The 14,514-nt window shown below is 44.0% G+C and overlaps 1 protein-coding gene across 1 annotated transcript in view; it reads right to left on the reverse strand.

Annotated features, from left to right (window-relative positions):
• Nucleotides 1–2,205, reverse strand: part of CACNG4 (calcium voltage-gated channel auxiliary subunit gamma 4) — a 57,995-nt gene extending 55,790 nt beyond the window's left edge. Inside the window, exon 1 of the mRNA XM_090061063.1 lies at nucleotides 1,670–2,205. Within this exon, the coding sequence (XP_089917189.1) occupies nucleotides 1,670–1,892 (223 nt within the window). The 5' untranslated portion in view covers nucleotides 1,893–2,205. The remainder of the gene's footprint in view (nucleotides 1–1,669) is intronic.
• Between the last annotated feature and the right edge of the window lie 12,309 nt (nucleotides 2,206–14,514).

A 14,514-nucleotide genomic window follows, 5' to 3' on the forward strand; every position in this document is an offset into this window, starting at 1 on the left:
CAGAGGTGCTTGTAGTATGCCACGGCTGCTTTGAGGAGGAAAAAAAAATGTCTACAGTATAACCGCAAGCCTCTGAACTATTGCTGGGCTTGTCTGTACCGAGCTGTCTGTCATTTAGGATAAGCCAGAAAACCAGGTTTGTAAAGTTCATGTGTGCTAAGTTGTGCTGATTGAATTAGGTTCACTGAAGCTGATATGCCAAGTGCATTCCTCTGGAAAGCAAGACTCCAGCACACCCCCAACCCCAACAGCCAGAAAGAAGCACTAGCAAGAAAAAAAAAAATCAACAGCTTTCTTCTAAGCTTCGGTTTTATTCCCCCACCCCCAAGAGCCAAAAAGAAGCATGAGCAAAAAATAAAATAAAAATAAGAATAAATCAACAGCTTTCCTCTAAGCTTCACTCTTATCTGCTGCCGTTGAGGCTACATGAACTCCCCACAGGCTGGAGTATTAACCAGGCAGCTGAGATGCCTTAGCCCTGTGATGCACTGTGCATGGCATCCCCTCAGATGTACTGATTCCCTACAGCCAGATGCTTAGCGCACTTGGCTGACAGATGTTGTCTCCCTTCTGTGGAGCTTTTGTCTGTTGTGCCAAATCCTCTAAACACCCATGGGTGCCTTCATTATAATAACCACCTCCCCCTTCCCAGGTTGTTTCCAGACAAACCCCCCTGACAGAGGGAGATGAGGCCAGGCTGGCACCATTGTTAGTGCTTGGATTGTCATCCCCCTCCCCACCATGACTTTTATTCAAATACCCTTATTTATCAAGATCAGATACTTGCATCCCCCCTCCCCCCATGACTTTTATTCAAATACTCTTATTTATTGGGTTCAGATACTCTCACCCCTCTCCCCACCATGACTTTTATTCAGATACTCTTATTTATCAATTTCAGATGCTCTTATCCCCCTCCCCACCATGACTAATATTCAAATACTCTTATTTATCAGTTCAGATACTCCCATCCCCCCTCCCCACCATGACTTCTATTCAGATACTCTTATTCACTGAGTTCAGATACGCTCATCCCCCCCACTATGACTTTTATTCAGATACTCTTATTTATCGAGTTCAGATACTCTCACCCCCCACTCCCCACCATAACCATTATTCCGATACTCTTATTGATCAACATCAGATGCTCTTATCCCCGTCCACACCATGACCAATATTCAAATACACTTATTTACTGAGATCAGATACTTGCATCCCCCTTCCTCGTCATGACTTTTATTCAGATACCCTTATTTATCAACATCAGATGCTCTTATCCCCCTCCCCCCCATGACTGTTATTCGGATACTCTTATTTATCGAGATCAGAACCCCCCCGGCCCATGACTGTTCCGGAGGGACACCCCTGGAGCCGCCCGGGGGAGGGCTGCCGGCTCCGGGAGCGAGGACCGGGCGGGCCGGGGCCCGACGGGCGCTCCGCGCACAGGCAGGCGGAGGGAGAACTCGGGTCCCGCTTCCCTGGCGGGCGCCCCGCGCAGGGCCAGGCCTCCCCGCCGGGGGTCCGGTTCCCATAGCAATCGCGGCGATGCCGGTTGCCGCGGCAACAGCGGCATCCTGCTCCCCGCCCGCGCGGTCCGGCTGCCCGGGGCGGGCGGCCCCGCCGGGAAGTTACTTTCCCCCCGCGGGAGCCGCCGCCGCCCGGCCGCTACCTTCGATGCAGCAGATCCGCCAGAGCCCGGAGTGCGTGAGGTCGCCCCTCGCCTTCTTGGGCTGCCCCGGCGCCTCGTCCATGCTCACGTTGGTGCCGTTGCAGATGTGCGCGCTGGAGTAGAGCCAGTAGTCGGTGCCGATGGCGATGGTCATGAGGCTGAAGGCGGCGAAGGCGCCCACCGTGGTCAGCAGCATCTGGACCCCCCGGTCACACCACACCATGGTGCTTCATAGTCCCCCGCCCGGGCTCGGGGGCAGCGACAGGAGCCTGCCCCGCCGGGCTCCGCCTCGCGCCGGGGGCGGCCCCCACCTGCCCCCCGGGCACAGGCGGGGCGGCCCCGGCCCTCCGCGCCGCCGCCGCAGCCCGCGGGACCCGCCCGCGCCGCCGGCAGGGACGGCCGGCCGGCCGGCCGGAGGCTGGAGGCAGGCAGGGAGGCAGGGCGGTGGGTGGGGACAAGCCAGGGGAGGCTGTGGCTGCTGGAGGAAGAGCCCGGGCGGGGGGAGAGGGAGAGCGCTGCCCCCCACCTGTGCAAGGGGCTGCTCATGTGCAAGGCGAGGCGGAGGGGCTCCTATGGGCTGTTCAGCCTGCCTCCGCGGGAAGGGCGAGGGGGCCATTGGGAAAGGAGCCCCGGGCGGGTCGTGTGCGAGGCGAGGGGGAGGTCTCCTGTGCAGGAAGGGGCAGGAGAGAAAGGAGCAAAGAAGAGATGCAGGGCGGTGCCATACCCGAAGCTTGCCGGGGTCTGTCCCAGCCATACAAAATATCGCCCTTGCCTTTAGCACCTCTCCCGCACCATCTTGGCAGCCACCTCGCCTCAATGCTTGATGTTGTCCTTGCAAGGAAAGGGGCAAAGGCATGTGAAACGCACCTCACCCAGAGCCCACACAGGGAGGAAAGACAGGACGCTTCCCCACAGAGCAATTGCCCGCTGCTGACAGCCACCTTCCTGGCAGAAGCAGTGCAGGAGAGTGTAAGCAAAAAAGCCTCAGAGCTCAGTGCAAGGGTTTGGCCCAGATCCCTCAAATGGCCATGTAGGTTATTGATGCTGAGTCTGATCCAAAACCCATTGAAGAAGATGGAAAGACTGACCCAATTGGCTTTGGGTCAGCTGCTTAATAGTGAAAGTCCTAGAAATGGGATTTCTTTAAAACAGAAGGAACTAACAGAATGCCCTGAAAAACAAGACGGAGAACTGTTTAGGCTAACAAAATAATTGGTCTGACCAAGCCAAGATGCAGCGGTTTTGCTACATTGGCCTAGAATGTTTCTTCAGCAGTTTGCCTTCTTGTCCTGTTTTCCACTTCTGACCATTTCATCTCAGAAGCAAGGTTTATTTGGTAATATATTTTATTGGTCCAGCTATTCAGTTGGGAGAGATGTTAGACAACAAAATGTCTGGGCACAAAATGCTCTTCCTGGGGTCTCAAGGTATGGTCCTTTTCAAGTAGAGGCTTTTAGTGGAGGGTGGTATATGACAACCATGGGAGTGGGCAATGGAAGCGGGTATTTGATTTGCAGGTGTAATATGTTTCAAATATGAAGGTTAAGTAACTTAGTTGACTTTAAGAACAGGACAAGTAGAGAGCCACGTACACTAAAGGGAAATTAGGGGCATCAAAAAAAGCAAATTGGCAAATGTGAAATATTTATTCTGGCAGTAATTGGTTTTTTTGTCAAAATTGGTAAATTGGCTATGATGCAGAACTTGCCGGTTAGGCAACACCAGACAACAGGTGGTGCCTTCTTTTTGAACGAGGGCATTTGTGTCACCTGTTTAGAAGTTCCTAGATGAGCCGTACACGTGCGGTTGGCGAGTCGTCTTCAGTGACAGTGTGAATCATTGTTACTGTCACTTTCAGCTTTGACCACTATCACTTCATTAAAAAAAGGACACATTTTTCTGGAGCTGGATGCACAGGAGAAAAGCTGAAGGAGATGCCAACAGTGTGATAAAAATTGTGTGTGTGTGTGTGTGTGTGTGTGTGTACATTTAAGATTTCTGATGTGAACTGTTTGACTTTCAGTTGTGAATAGTGAATTTGACCAGGACATCAGTGCTCCTGTCTCTAAAAGTAACCTTCTTAAATAAAGAAGGCATCATTTTTTCCAATAGCTTTTATTCATGGAAGAAGGGAACAAGAACAAAGTCACTGGCTGAGGCTGGTCCATCTGTGGATGCATCTGGCTTAAAAAGTGACTGCACAGTTACTGAAGGAATACAGAGGAACCTGCAAAAGTGGGAAACTCTAAGCACTGATGTTCTCCAAGGTATTGCTTTGTGCCTGGTAGTCAGTGACAGAGCTTGTCACTTGCTTGTGAATGCTGGGCTAGTGCAAAAGAGCCATAAGGAGTTTCCATTGGGCAGTGATACAACTCATCTTTCCATTTTCTACAGCTTTCAAACAGCAAACGTGAAGCCAGATTGGCTTCTTTATTCCAGTTCAGTTGATTCTGTTTATTGCTTTTGCTGCAAGGTGTTTTAACTGTAGGTTTTGCTTTCACCAGGACTGGCATTCAGGACTGAAAACTATGCTGAGTATCGTAATGAAACATGAGAAATGAGCACCCCACATTAACAGCTGTCATATACGCATAGAGAATGGGATGGCAGCAAGATCATATGATTAATAAAGAAAGTTAGCACCAAACGAATTCTCTTACACAACAAGTGGTTTTGCAAAGGCTTTGTGACTGGATCAAACTGTACAGAATAGAAAACATTTCCTTATGGGGTTTAGCAGACAAGCTCTATTCATGCCACAGTGGGAAATGTTTGAAACTGGTGGAGCTTCTTGGAGAACCTGACTTCATGGTGAACGAATGCGTCTGATGAATTCCCTGGAAGGAAATTCATTGTCATAATTCTGGACAAAAATACTCAAAATAAAAGTGTTCCCAAGAATTTGAATAGGATCAAGACGGAAATTATTCCGGCTTTGAAAGCTCCCAGGTATTATTCTATTATACTCGACTGCTCCCAAGACAGAAGTAAACAAGAACAGAGGATAATGATTGTCTGATTTGTTTCTGCCGAAGCAGCAAGTGAGGTCACAAAAGCCAAGTTACAATCCAAGAATATTTTGTTGGGTTTTCTAACATGCCAGTTTCTACCAGCTCTCGAATGATAGAAGCTGTCTTTGAATGGTTAAAAGAAATGGGAGCCTCACTCTGAGTTTTGACAATAGGGCGAATACAAAAAAAGCAAACGGTGCAGTTCAGAAAAGAATTTGGTAGCTTAATGAGAGAACATTTTTCATCCTCTGCAACATAAATGGTTTGAATCTCATAGTCGATAAAGTGGTGAGATGCTGTACTACACCGTGGTACTCTGATGTGCTTCGAAGAGTCCATACTTGTTTTTGCAGCCTTTTTGCAGCACTAGGATGCGCTACACCAACATGTGTACAGCTTGTTACTAAAAACCCTAACTGAAACAAAAGGGGGAGGCCAAATTGGTGCAATCCATCTATTTTGGTACCAAGGTTGGAAGTCTATGATGCTTTTACTTTCAGTTGCCAGCAGGGAAACCTAAAGGGACTGCGAGGAACCAAAACTTCACATTTTACAAAGTCAGCATTGCAAGTAATGTGTTTCAAATTGTTGACATATGTACTGAACAAATATACATCAGCTAAAAACCTTGAAGGAATTTACCATACTGATAAAAGATTTGTAAGTGTCTTGGTAGTGCTAAGGAACTGGCTGATTAGCTGGAAATTCAAAGCTAGTCGTCCACAGAAACTACTTAGGGTACAAGCCAGAAAGGGGATGTTTGATTTCAAGGCCAAAGACAAACTGTAAAATTAATCCAGAAAAGAATTGAAGTCATCTTTTCTGTTGCTTTGGATAATGCCACACTTACCTGAAGATAGATTTTTATCACCTGGAGGAGCACTATAAGCTGTTCAGTTTTCACTGAAGAAACACAGAATTACAAGAGCAAAATATTAGTGTAGCAAAATATTAGAAGACAGGCAGCTTGGTGAAGAAACATCCACTGGCACAAATACTCTGGATTTATGCAATGAACTTTGAGATTCTTGCAGGCAGCTGAGATCTGCAATGCTTCCAAAAGCCACAATGGAGTTTCTGTGCAAAAATAAGTTTTGATGTGTTAGTTCCCAGATGTATCTGTAATCCATTAACCTTCTCAGTATCTGTTGCAAGTGGAGAATGCATTTTTTTCAAAACTGAAGCTTTTAAAAGACGTGTTTTCCCTACAGTGGCTTAGGCTTTGTTGGGGAGTGTTGCTTCAATTTCAGCTGCACATCAACTTGCATCAAATTGATCCAAAGGATGCTATCCATGAACTCATGTGTACTGGAGGAAGAGAAATTATATTCAAATAAGATTTAGCTGCTAGTTAACAGGGGAAAGGAGTAAAAAGTGCTGCTCCCTGGCATAGAAATTAGGTAAAGACACTGTGGAACAGTCTTCTAGGCAGGAGGTCTGGGTCCTAATTTCTTTTAGAGACAAGGCGTGTGGATCAGGATCTGAAATTGAGGCACAACCAATGGGAGAAATGTCTAAACAATTTTTACCATGTCACCACTACTTCACTTCCCTGGTTCTGACTGTAAGTTAACAAGGCAGTCCTGCCCCTCTTTTGTCTTCATTACAGTCAGATGACTGGAAATCTGTGCTGATCGCTAATGCATTTGCATTGAGTAAAAGTGACAGTGAATGTGTTGGAGTTAAGGAGTGGGAGGACCGGAGCTACAAACTGCCAGGAATATAACACTTCTCAGTGCAGTTTGTGTAGATGAGTGCAGGGACTGTTTTGACTTCATCGTTCAGTATTCCAACTTTAAACAGATTTCAAATGCTGCTCCCTTTTTTAAAAGACAAATTAAAAATCTGTTTCTTAATCTACCTAGATATTATAGTTCCTTCAGAGCCAGTTTTTGCTTAAAATGTTCATCACCAAATAAAAATGTTCATCACCAAATACTTAATTCCATGAGTTATTCCTGCTCCAGTATTCTGCCTCCCTTTCTGATACCCACAAGGAAATGAAGGAGAGTTTGAATAAAAAAAAATGTAAGGGCAAGTTTTACACTGAACAGAAAAGTTGAAAAGAGTGTCTGTCTTCTGTGCAGATGGCAGAGTCCTAGGAAATTTAAAGGGTCAGTAGAGAGAAGAAAAGACATAATAGTTACATTACATACACAAAATATCTTAGTAGAACCTTAATGAAGGTTGTAACATGAAGCGATTGGAAGCTAAGAAATGCCAAAATTAAGATTGACTCTGCAGCCTTTATTTGCTCTTTCGGACATGTACATCACGATAAAAATCTTCATTTACGTGATTGCATACTTGACTTTAGAACCATAATAATATTTTTCACACATCTGTATATATTTCGTTTCCCAGGTTTTTTAAAAAAGCAAAATTAAAAGACAGAAATTCCACCCTTTTGATTCAACATTTCAATTCTGGTACTCAGGACACGGCCAGCTTCATGGCATCTTACTTTATTTGCTTGTTTTGTTTGCTTTCCTGTTTATTTACTGTTAGTCTTTCTGTGTTTCTCTCTCTATTTCAAGCTTGATTTTCTTGTATCAGGTTTCTGATCTTTGCCTTGGCTTTCAGTATCAAATATTCAACACGTAAGCGGAGAGAAAACTTGGGTTACACTTCTCAAAAGTGACTGCTGGTTTTGGACGTCCCAATTTTCAGGTTCTCAACTTGAGATGCTTCAAATTGTCCAATTTTCAGAAAGTACAAAGCATCTACCCCCTGCAAATCAGGGCCCTAAGGTCTAAGAAGTTGGGCTTTGAAAAAGCAGGCACCCTAACTTACTAGCCTTGGTCAATATGGTCTACCTGTCACTGTTCCACCTGACAAAGGATCATCTTTGTTTCATCTTGGTGTGCATATATTTGCCCCAGAATATCTATCTACCTGCTAATTCAGTAGTATCATCTTTGAATGTTCTCTTCTTTATAGCCTCATTAGAATGAACATACACTGGAGACATATGGTTTGGTGGGCTTTGGGCTTGTCTACATGGGTTAGCCATGTAGGGATAGGAGTAAGAAAGTCTTTTTCCGGTTTCACTTAACTCAGTGGGACATCCTCTACACATACATTTTGCCAGTACAACTGAGATAGCCATGCTAGAAAAAAGTCCTTCTGCTGGTTTGTTGGGGAGCTGGCAAAATGTATAATAGCAGAAGAACCAATTTGGTGGTAGGAACTCTCTCCACCAGGGAGGGAGGTTGGTAATACAGTGTAAGTGTATCAGCAAGCCTGTTTAAGGGTAGGCAAGGCCTAACTTCAGCTAAACAGAACCAATGGCCATGTTCAGACAAGCATGGATGTTTGGTTTCTTGGGGACAAGTGGCAGCAGGACACCTTGTACCGCTGCTACTTGTCCCCGGGGAATGCCTGTGCCGCACACACTGTGGTGTGCAGCAGGTTGTCCTGGGTGCAGTAGGGGAGGCTGGGGCCAGCAACCTTACCTGGGATCCTGGGGGCTGGGTTAGATGCATCTGCAGGTGGGAGCCTGGCCAGTAGCTGAAGCATGGCTCTGGTGGGCCAGGCTCTGGTTTTGGGCGGCGTGTGATGCTGCTGCATGCACTGCCCGGCTTTTTCGACCCCAGGATCTCCCAGGGTCAAAAGCCCTTCCCCATGCTGTAAGGTAGCAGTGCAGGGGATGCCTGAATGCGTGGTGTGTGGTGCTGCAATTGAGTCTGCATACCGCACGACCATGCTCATCTGGACACAGCCAATATATTCTTCTTCCAGAATAAGTGTCCTCAAAGTGTTAATGAGGAGAAACTGTTCCTGAATGCAACCATCTGTGTGGACAAGATTTCAGTGTAAGACCTGAAGGCAGAAACTATTTTCAACACTTGTTGTGTGCCTTTACATGACCAGATTGCTGTTATCAGTCAGCTGAAGTTTAAATAGTATCTGAAGGTGTGAGGTGCATTTTCTGTTGAATTCAATGGAGTTTTGCCCGAGTACGTATGAAGTCAGAGCTTGAATATCAGATGGTCCCTGATCTCTTTTTAAAATACAAATCACCTGAAGACACTGAAATTTATTTCAAAGGAGCTGGATAAATACAACAAAATTTTCACTGTCACTAAATGAAAGGGTTTATAATTTGGAAGCAATGGAAGTGGAATTGTGGGAGGAAAAACAGAACAATCTTAAAACTCATCTGCATAAACACTGTGACATTTAAGCTCAACAATGAAATTTTAAAGATCAAGCTACGTGACAGTTAGACAAGAAGATGCAGCTCACCAGAAAAACTTGCCTGTAGAAGATAATCTAAATGAGAAGAAAAATGGGAAAGAATAAAAGATTGACCTATATCAATTCATGTTAATAAGTTATATTTGCACCGTTGCTAACAAACAAAAACATTTCAGCTCATGGAAGAAGGAATTGGGAATATGAATTAAAATGTAATTTTCATATTCCAACAATATTACTAACTCAGCACTTATTTAGCACTTTTCTTCTTTAAAGCTTTGTTTACAGATACTAACTAATGGAGCCTCCTAACAACTTCTCAAGTAGGATGTGTTACTATCCCCATAGCCATAGGTAACATCCTGAAATCCCCACTCCATTTTGACTCTGTCTTTTTTTGGAAAAAAAATCATATCCCTTTTTTCTGAACAAAAATTTAATATAGCATATAGGATTTGGGTGTGTATTTGTGAATCAGGTGCCCTGAGTTCTAGACCCAGCTTTGTCAGACTTCCTAAGTAAGCTAAATTAGGACTTCAGGCCTCAACTAGAAGAAGAATTCATGTTCTCCTGTCTCAGAATGGGAAAAAATCATGAATTTTCTGACACTGAAGCATCTGGAAGTGCTACAGATATGCCCATAAACAAATACAGATAATGAAGGTTTTCAAAATCAAATGGATCAGCGAGATGTACTTTGAATTTCAGTGGAAGCAAGGTAAGCAAGGTATACTCCCCTAAAGGAATAGCTTTTTCCTAAGGATGGTAGACCCTGTGCAGGGAAAATGAAATGCCAACTAGTGGCAGGCAGGCTCCCTAGACTAGGGTTAGGGTCAGGGGTCCCAGTAGGATTAGGTTTTTGGGCCAATAGTGTTTCCCTTGCTTGGATGCGGGTTGGGGGTGCTGAGGATTGTGGGTTGGATTCTAGGGCTCCCCAACTAGGTTTCATGTTGAGGTGATCGAACTCCTAGCACTAGAGCTAGGCTTGGGGCTAGGAGGGTTTCCCTTGCTAAGAGGATGCTTGTGCCTGTAGTAGGGCTTTGCTGAGATTGAACCAACTATTTGAGAAAGTTCAATAAAATCTTTATTTAAAATGTGGCCACATAAACACATGCTTCATGGGCTTAGGCAGAGCAGGAGAATAAAACATGGATGCAACAGAATAGAGGCTGTTTTTTATAGTATTTTCAACCTGGCCATGCCTAGTATTGTGTATTTAGCATCAGCTGCAGAAATCAGGGTAAGTGTTCAGAGAGCTCTGGAGAGGTACCGAACGCCTGCGGCCCAGGGAGTTGTGCGCCTGCGGCAAATGTGGAATTGAGGCAGGGCACCACGAGCCTGGTTGGTTTCCAAACCAAGTGAATCCACCAGCCAATCTCCCCACAAAAGGGTGAAATGTAGCAGCCGCAGGGTATCACTGAAAACTTCTGCTGTCCTTCTGTGATCTCAGAATGGAGATTCAGTTTGTGGCTCAGTTACTCAGAAGACTAGAAAGGAATATGGCTCAAGGAACGTTGAAATAAATAGCATTTGGTTAAGGAAAGGAAACATTCAAAATCCTTTGTGCAATATGTGAGTCTTGGGGGTTTTGCCCCTTCACATGGAAAGCTACTGTTTTCTGCTAGGCAAGGCCTTATTTTAGAGCCTGAGACCCACTAAGGGTTACGCTGAGATGCATCCAAGGCAGACATTAATTTTCTCTCCAAGCTATTTTTTTTTTTGTAGTTTAAAAACATTTTGTATTCTTTTGAAATGCATGAAGTAGATTGTATGGCAGCTAATATTGTATTCTACTATTGAAAGCTGGTGGAGTGTTTTACATTGAAGCCTGGCTCTAGTGATTTTCTAAGGATTTTGTATTCATTAAGACCAGCCATTGAATAATCTCCATTCTTGGTGGGAGCATGGCAGAAGTACTTAAATTTCTCAATATCAAAAACATATAGATTTTGCTGATGTAAAAGCCCTATGAACTGCACATGTAAAAAAGGGTGCCTACCTGTTATGTACATCTCTGGCTAGAAAATGTTGCTTACAAGATCACTAAGACTGAGCCATATAATAACGCCACTAACTCAGTGCTAAAACTCTGAATGCATGCAGTAGACCCGTTATTATTTGTACTGCAGTAGCATCCTAAGTCCCCAATCAGGATCAGGGTCCAAATGTTAGTAAGCACTGCACAGACAAAGGCATCCATACCCTCTGACTGTAAAACTCACCATTTCATTTAATGCCAACAGATTTACAACCTAGGGAGTGATGTCCAGACACAAAATATTTGTCCCACTATAGATGTGTAAACTTGAATATGAATACCTTCAAATGTCACAGTGTTCAAAATCAGACTCCTGAATCATATCCTTCTCTTGCTGCAAACCCATCTGTGGTGCCACACACTGCACATTCAGGCATTCCCTGTGCTGCTACCTTGCATCACAGGGGGTTTTTTCTTACCCCAACTGCTGGCCAGGCTCCCAGCTGCAGGAGCACCACAGCTGCATCTTTCCTAGCCCCTGGGACCCTGGGTAAGACTGCTGAGGCCATCACAGTTGCTGGACCCAGCCTTCGCTACCTCTCCCAGGGTAACCTGCCATGTGCTAGAGGGTGCATGGTATGGGTGTTTCCTGGGGACAAGTAGTGCCACTGCTACTTGTCCCCAGGGCAACAAACCTCCATCATCATGTGGACGCAGCCTAAGATCATTCCAAACTGTTCCTTAAACATATTTTTTGCAAATGGTTTGAGAAAAGACTGCATGACTTTTTCTAAATGAAAAGTATTGCTTCATCAAATAAAGCTTTTGATGTAGCTATAGTCTGACCAACATTACATCCTAAAACAGTCTTTTCTTCTTATTTTCCCTTGCCATTTCCAAGCTTTTAGCTATACGACTGCCTTCTGTCTGTGTTAGAATGCATTTCTGAGAATACTCTGAAACTATAAGTAGATCGGTGTAATTGGCTATTGTTATTGCCGATAAACCTTATGTATTTTCATACGTATATGCAAAATAGGTTTTATGTATCATGTAGATTGTTATGTATCACACACTGCATCTTGTGCAATGTCAGGCATCTTTTTCTTTTATACCCGGAATAATGGTGGGATTCAGCTCCCAAATGAGAAATGGAAATTCATTTCTGCACAGATCTCTAAAGTGAGGAAATCTGAGGAATGAACTATGGAAGCAGATCATCGTGAAAAAAAATCAGATACATAATATGTAGGTTAAAGGTCTTTTTGAGACTAGCATGGTTAATGCAAGCTAGTTCCAGGAGCCAACAAGGAGAGAATGTGTCTAGCCTCACATCTAGCTATCTTTGTGCAGATATCCATTTACAGGTGGGTCAGGTGAGGGGCAGCCCTTGGCACAAATCCAGATGAAGGCTCTAACTCAAACCTTTAACCACTTTGCTTTTGCACCTACTCTTACCATGGTGTAACCGGCATAATTAAATGGTAAACGCAGCAAAATTGTTCACATTGCACAATCAGGGCCCTAAGGCCCAGGTTTTCAGAATGATTTGTTCAATTAACTCCGTAAGGATATCATTGAAATGGGCTCAAATGACTTGCCCAGGGTCACATAGAGGACCTCTGGCAAAACCAAAGGTGGAACTCAGGTTTCCTGACTCCCAAGACAGTGCCTTAAGCCACCTAATTATTCTCTTTCTTGTGTTATTGTATTCATAATGTCTTGCTGGGATATAATGCCTTTTATCTGAGGAGATTGCAATCTGTACAAAGGGTTCATGTCATCCATCACTGAACTATGGACAGGAAGGTCTTCACCACATTATATAATTGAATAGCTTGGAAAGACAAAGTGACCTTGATTTTGTTGGAAGAGTGATGAGGTGCAAATCTTTGTTTTGTCATTTCCAGAATAATACTTGGGTGACTATTCATTGTTTCTGACTATCTTTTAACGTAAAGAAACAATTTTGTACTGGAAAAAGTTATTCATTCACCATTTTACAGGCAACATCATGCTCTCAATTTTATTATTTCCTTTAGGATATTAAATATTATCAGACTTTAGTTATGGGAAGTAAGACAACGCAATTGCTTTATAATAAATAAAATGTGCTCAAAAGCAACTCTGAAGCTTTAAAGATAACAGCATTACAAGCTTGCCAAGAAGCCAGATGCTGCTCTTGGAAAAATAGCTTCCACTGTTTGTCATCTGAGCCTAGAAATTGATATCCAAGACTGATGTGACGAGACAGGTTTGATAATAATGCTGTTTCCCTATAATTAAGTCCAAGTATATAGTTTTTTATATACTAACAAATTCTTTACAAAATTTTGTTGGAGACTTGCACATTAAAAACATTAAATATGCTGTGTTTGAAAAACTCTATGTAGAGAATGTGCCATTTACAGTATTCCTTTACAAAATGCATAGAGGAATCTGAATATGTTACAGTATGTAGGTGTATCTTTGCTATAATAGCTACAAGAAGGGGAAGATATTGTTCATGTATTTGCTTGATCATGTTTTAACATATGACAGGTCATTGTTGGCCTCGCAATTAATACATTAAATACAAATCAAATTTATGTTAAAACGAAGAATGCACTAATATGGCTTACCTTGTACGGACCTGTAAGTCTAAGGGTCATTGTGCCTTTTATGCATCATACATAATTGCTTTCCTTAATTCATAATAATTTACCCCTTATTAAGTCAATTTGACTGTAGGCATTCATGGCTGGAAAATTAACTGCAAACTTAAATGCTACATTTAAAAACCTGTCAGGAGGATAAGTTAAAACTCTTAAAGTTATTGGAAGGACACAGAAAAGGGCAAGGCAGTGTGGGAGAAGCATCAAGTTAACAAGTTTGTTCTGAGTCCTGCGATGAGCTTCAGTGGGCACAGGTATGTGGTACACAGATGAGACTACAGTGGGAGGCAAGTACTGGAGTGAGGCAACAAACTTTGTATCTGTTGCAGAGTGCTAAGCTGACTGTGTGCAGGTGCCACACACCTGCCCCTTTAAGGGCAGAGGCAGCCTAGCTAGAGAGCCCTCTGAGCAAGGCAAAGCTCCACAGCTACAGGTTGCCTGGGCATCAGGGTAATGAGGAAATTAGCTGGCACCTGCACATGGTCAACTGACCAGAAGAAAGCAGGTCCCTGGGCACGAATAAGCCCCAGAGCTAGGGCTGGCAGGGGGGTGAGTTCTCTGGCATCCACCAGGGAAAGCAGCTGCTGCGTGAAAGAGCTACCTGGGGATGTTTGATTGCCTGATCTGCTGCCTGCAAGATTAATAGGGCTTCAGGAGCTTATAAGGTATCTGGGGCTAGGAGGCACACAATAATAAGGGAAGAGTTTACCTTTTTCAAGGGGCAAAGTGTGGCCTCCATTGTTATTGTTATGTTGTAGTTCAGGAGCTTGTGTTTCTGTTGTCAGTTTGTACCAGTGGACCAGGATGAGGCTAATAGGGGAGGAGGAGAGCTCATTGGGGCACACTGTTGTGTAGAGCTCCAGTGCCAGATGGGTGCAATGATAGGAGCACAGAGAGCCCAGTGCCAGAGGCACAGCGACAGGGGCCAGGGGCCCAGTGTCAGCTGGAGGTTGAGTTCATCCAAGACCTCATTAGAGGGACAATATTTATATATACTACCTG

This window comes from Crocodylus siamensis, chromosome 8 (genome assembly GCF_052110815.1).
Source record: "Crocodylus siamensis isolate JL-2025a chromosome 8, ASM5211081v1, whole genome shotgun sequence".
Classification (NCBI taxonomy): Eukaryota; Metazoa; Chordata; order Crocodylia; family Crocodylidae; genus Crocodylus; species Crocodylus siamensis.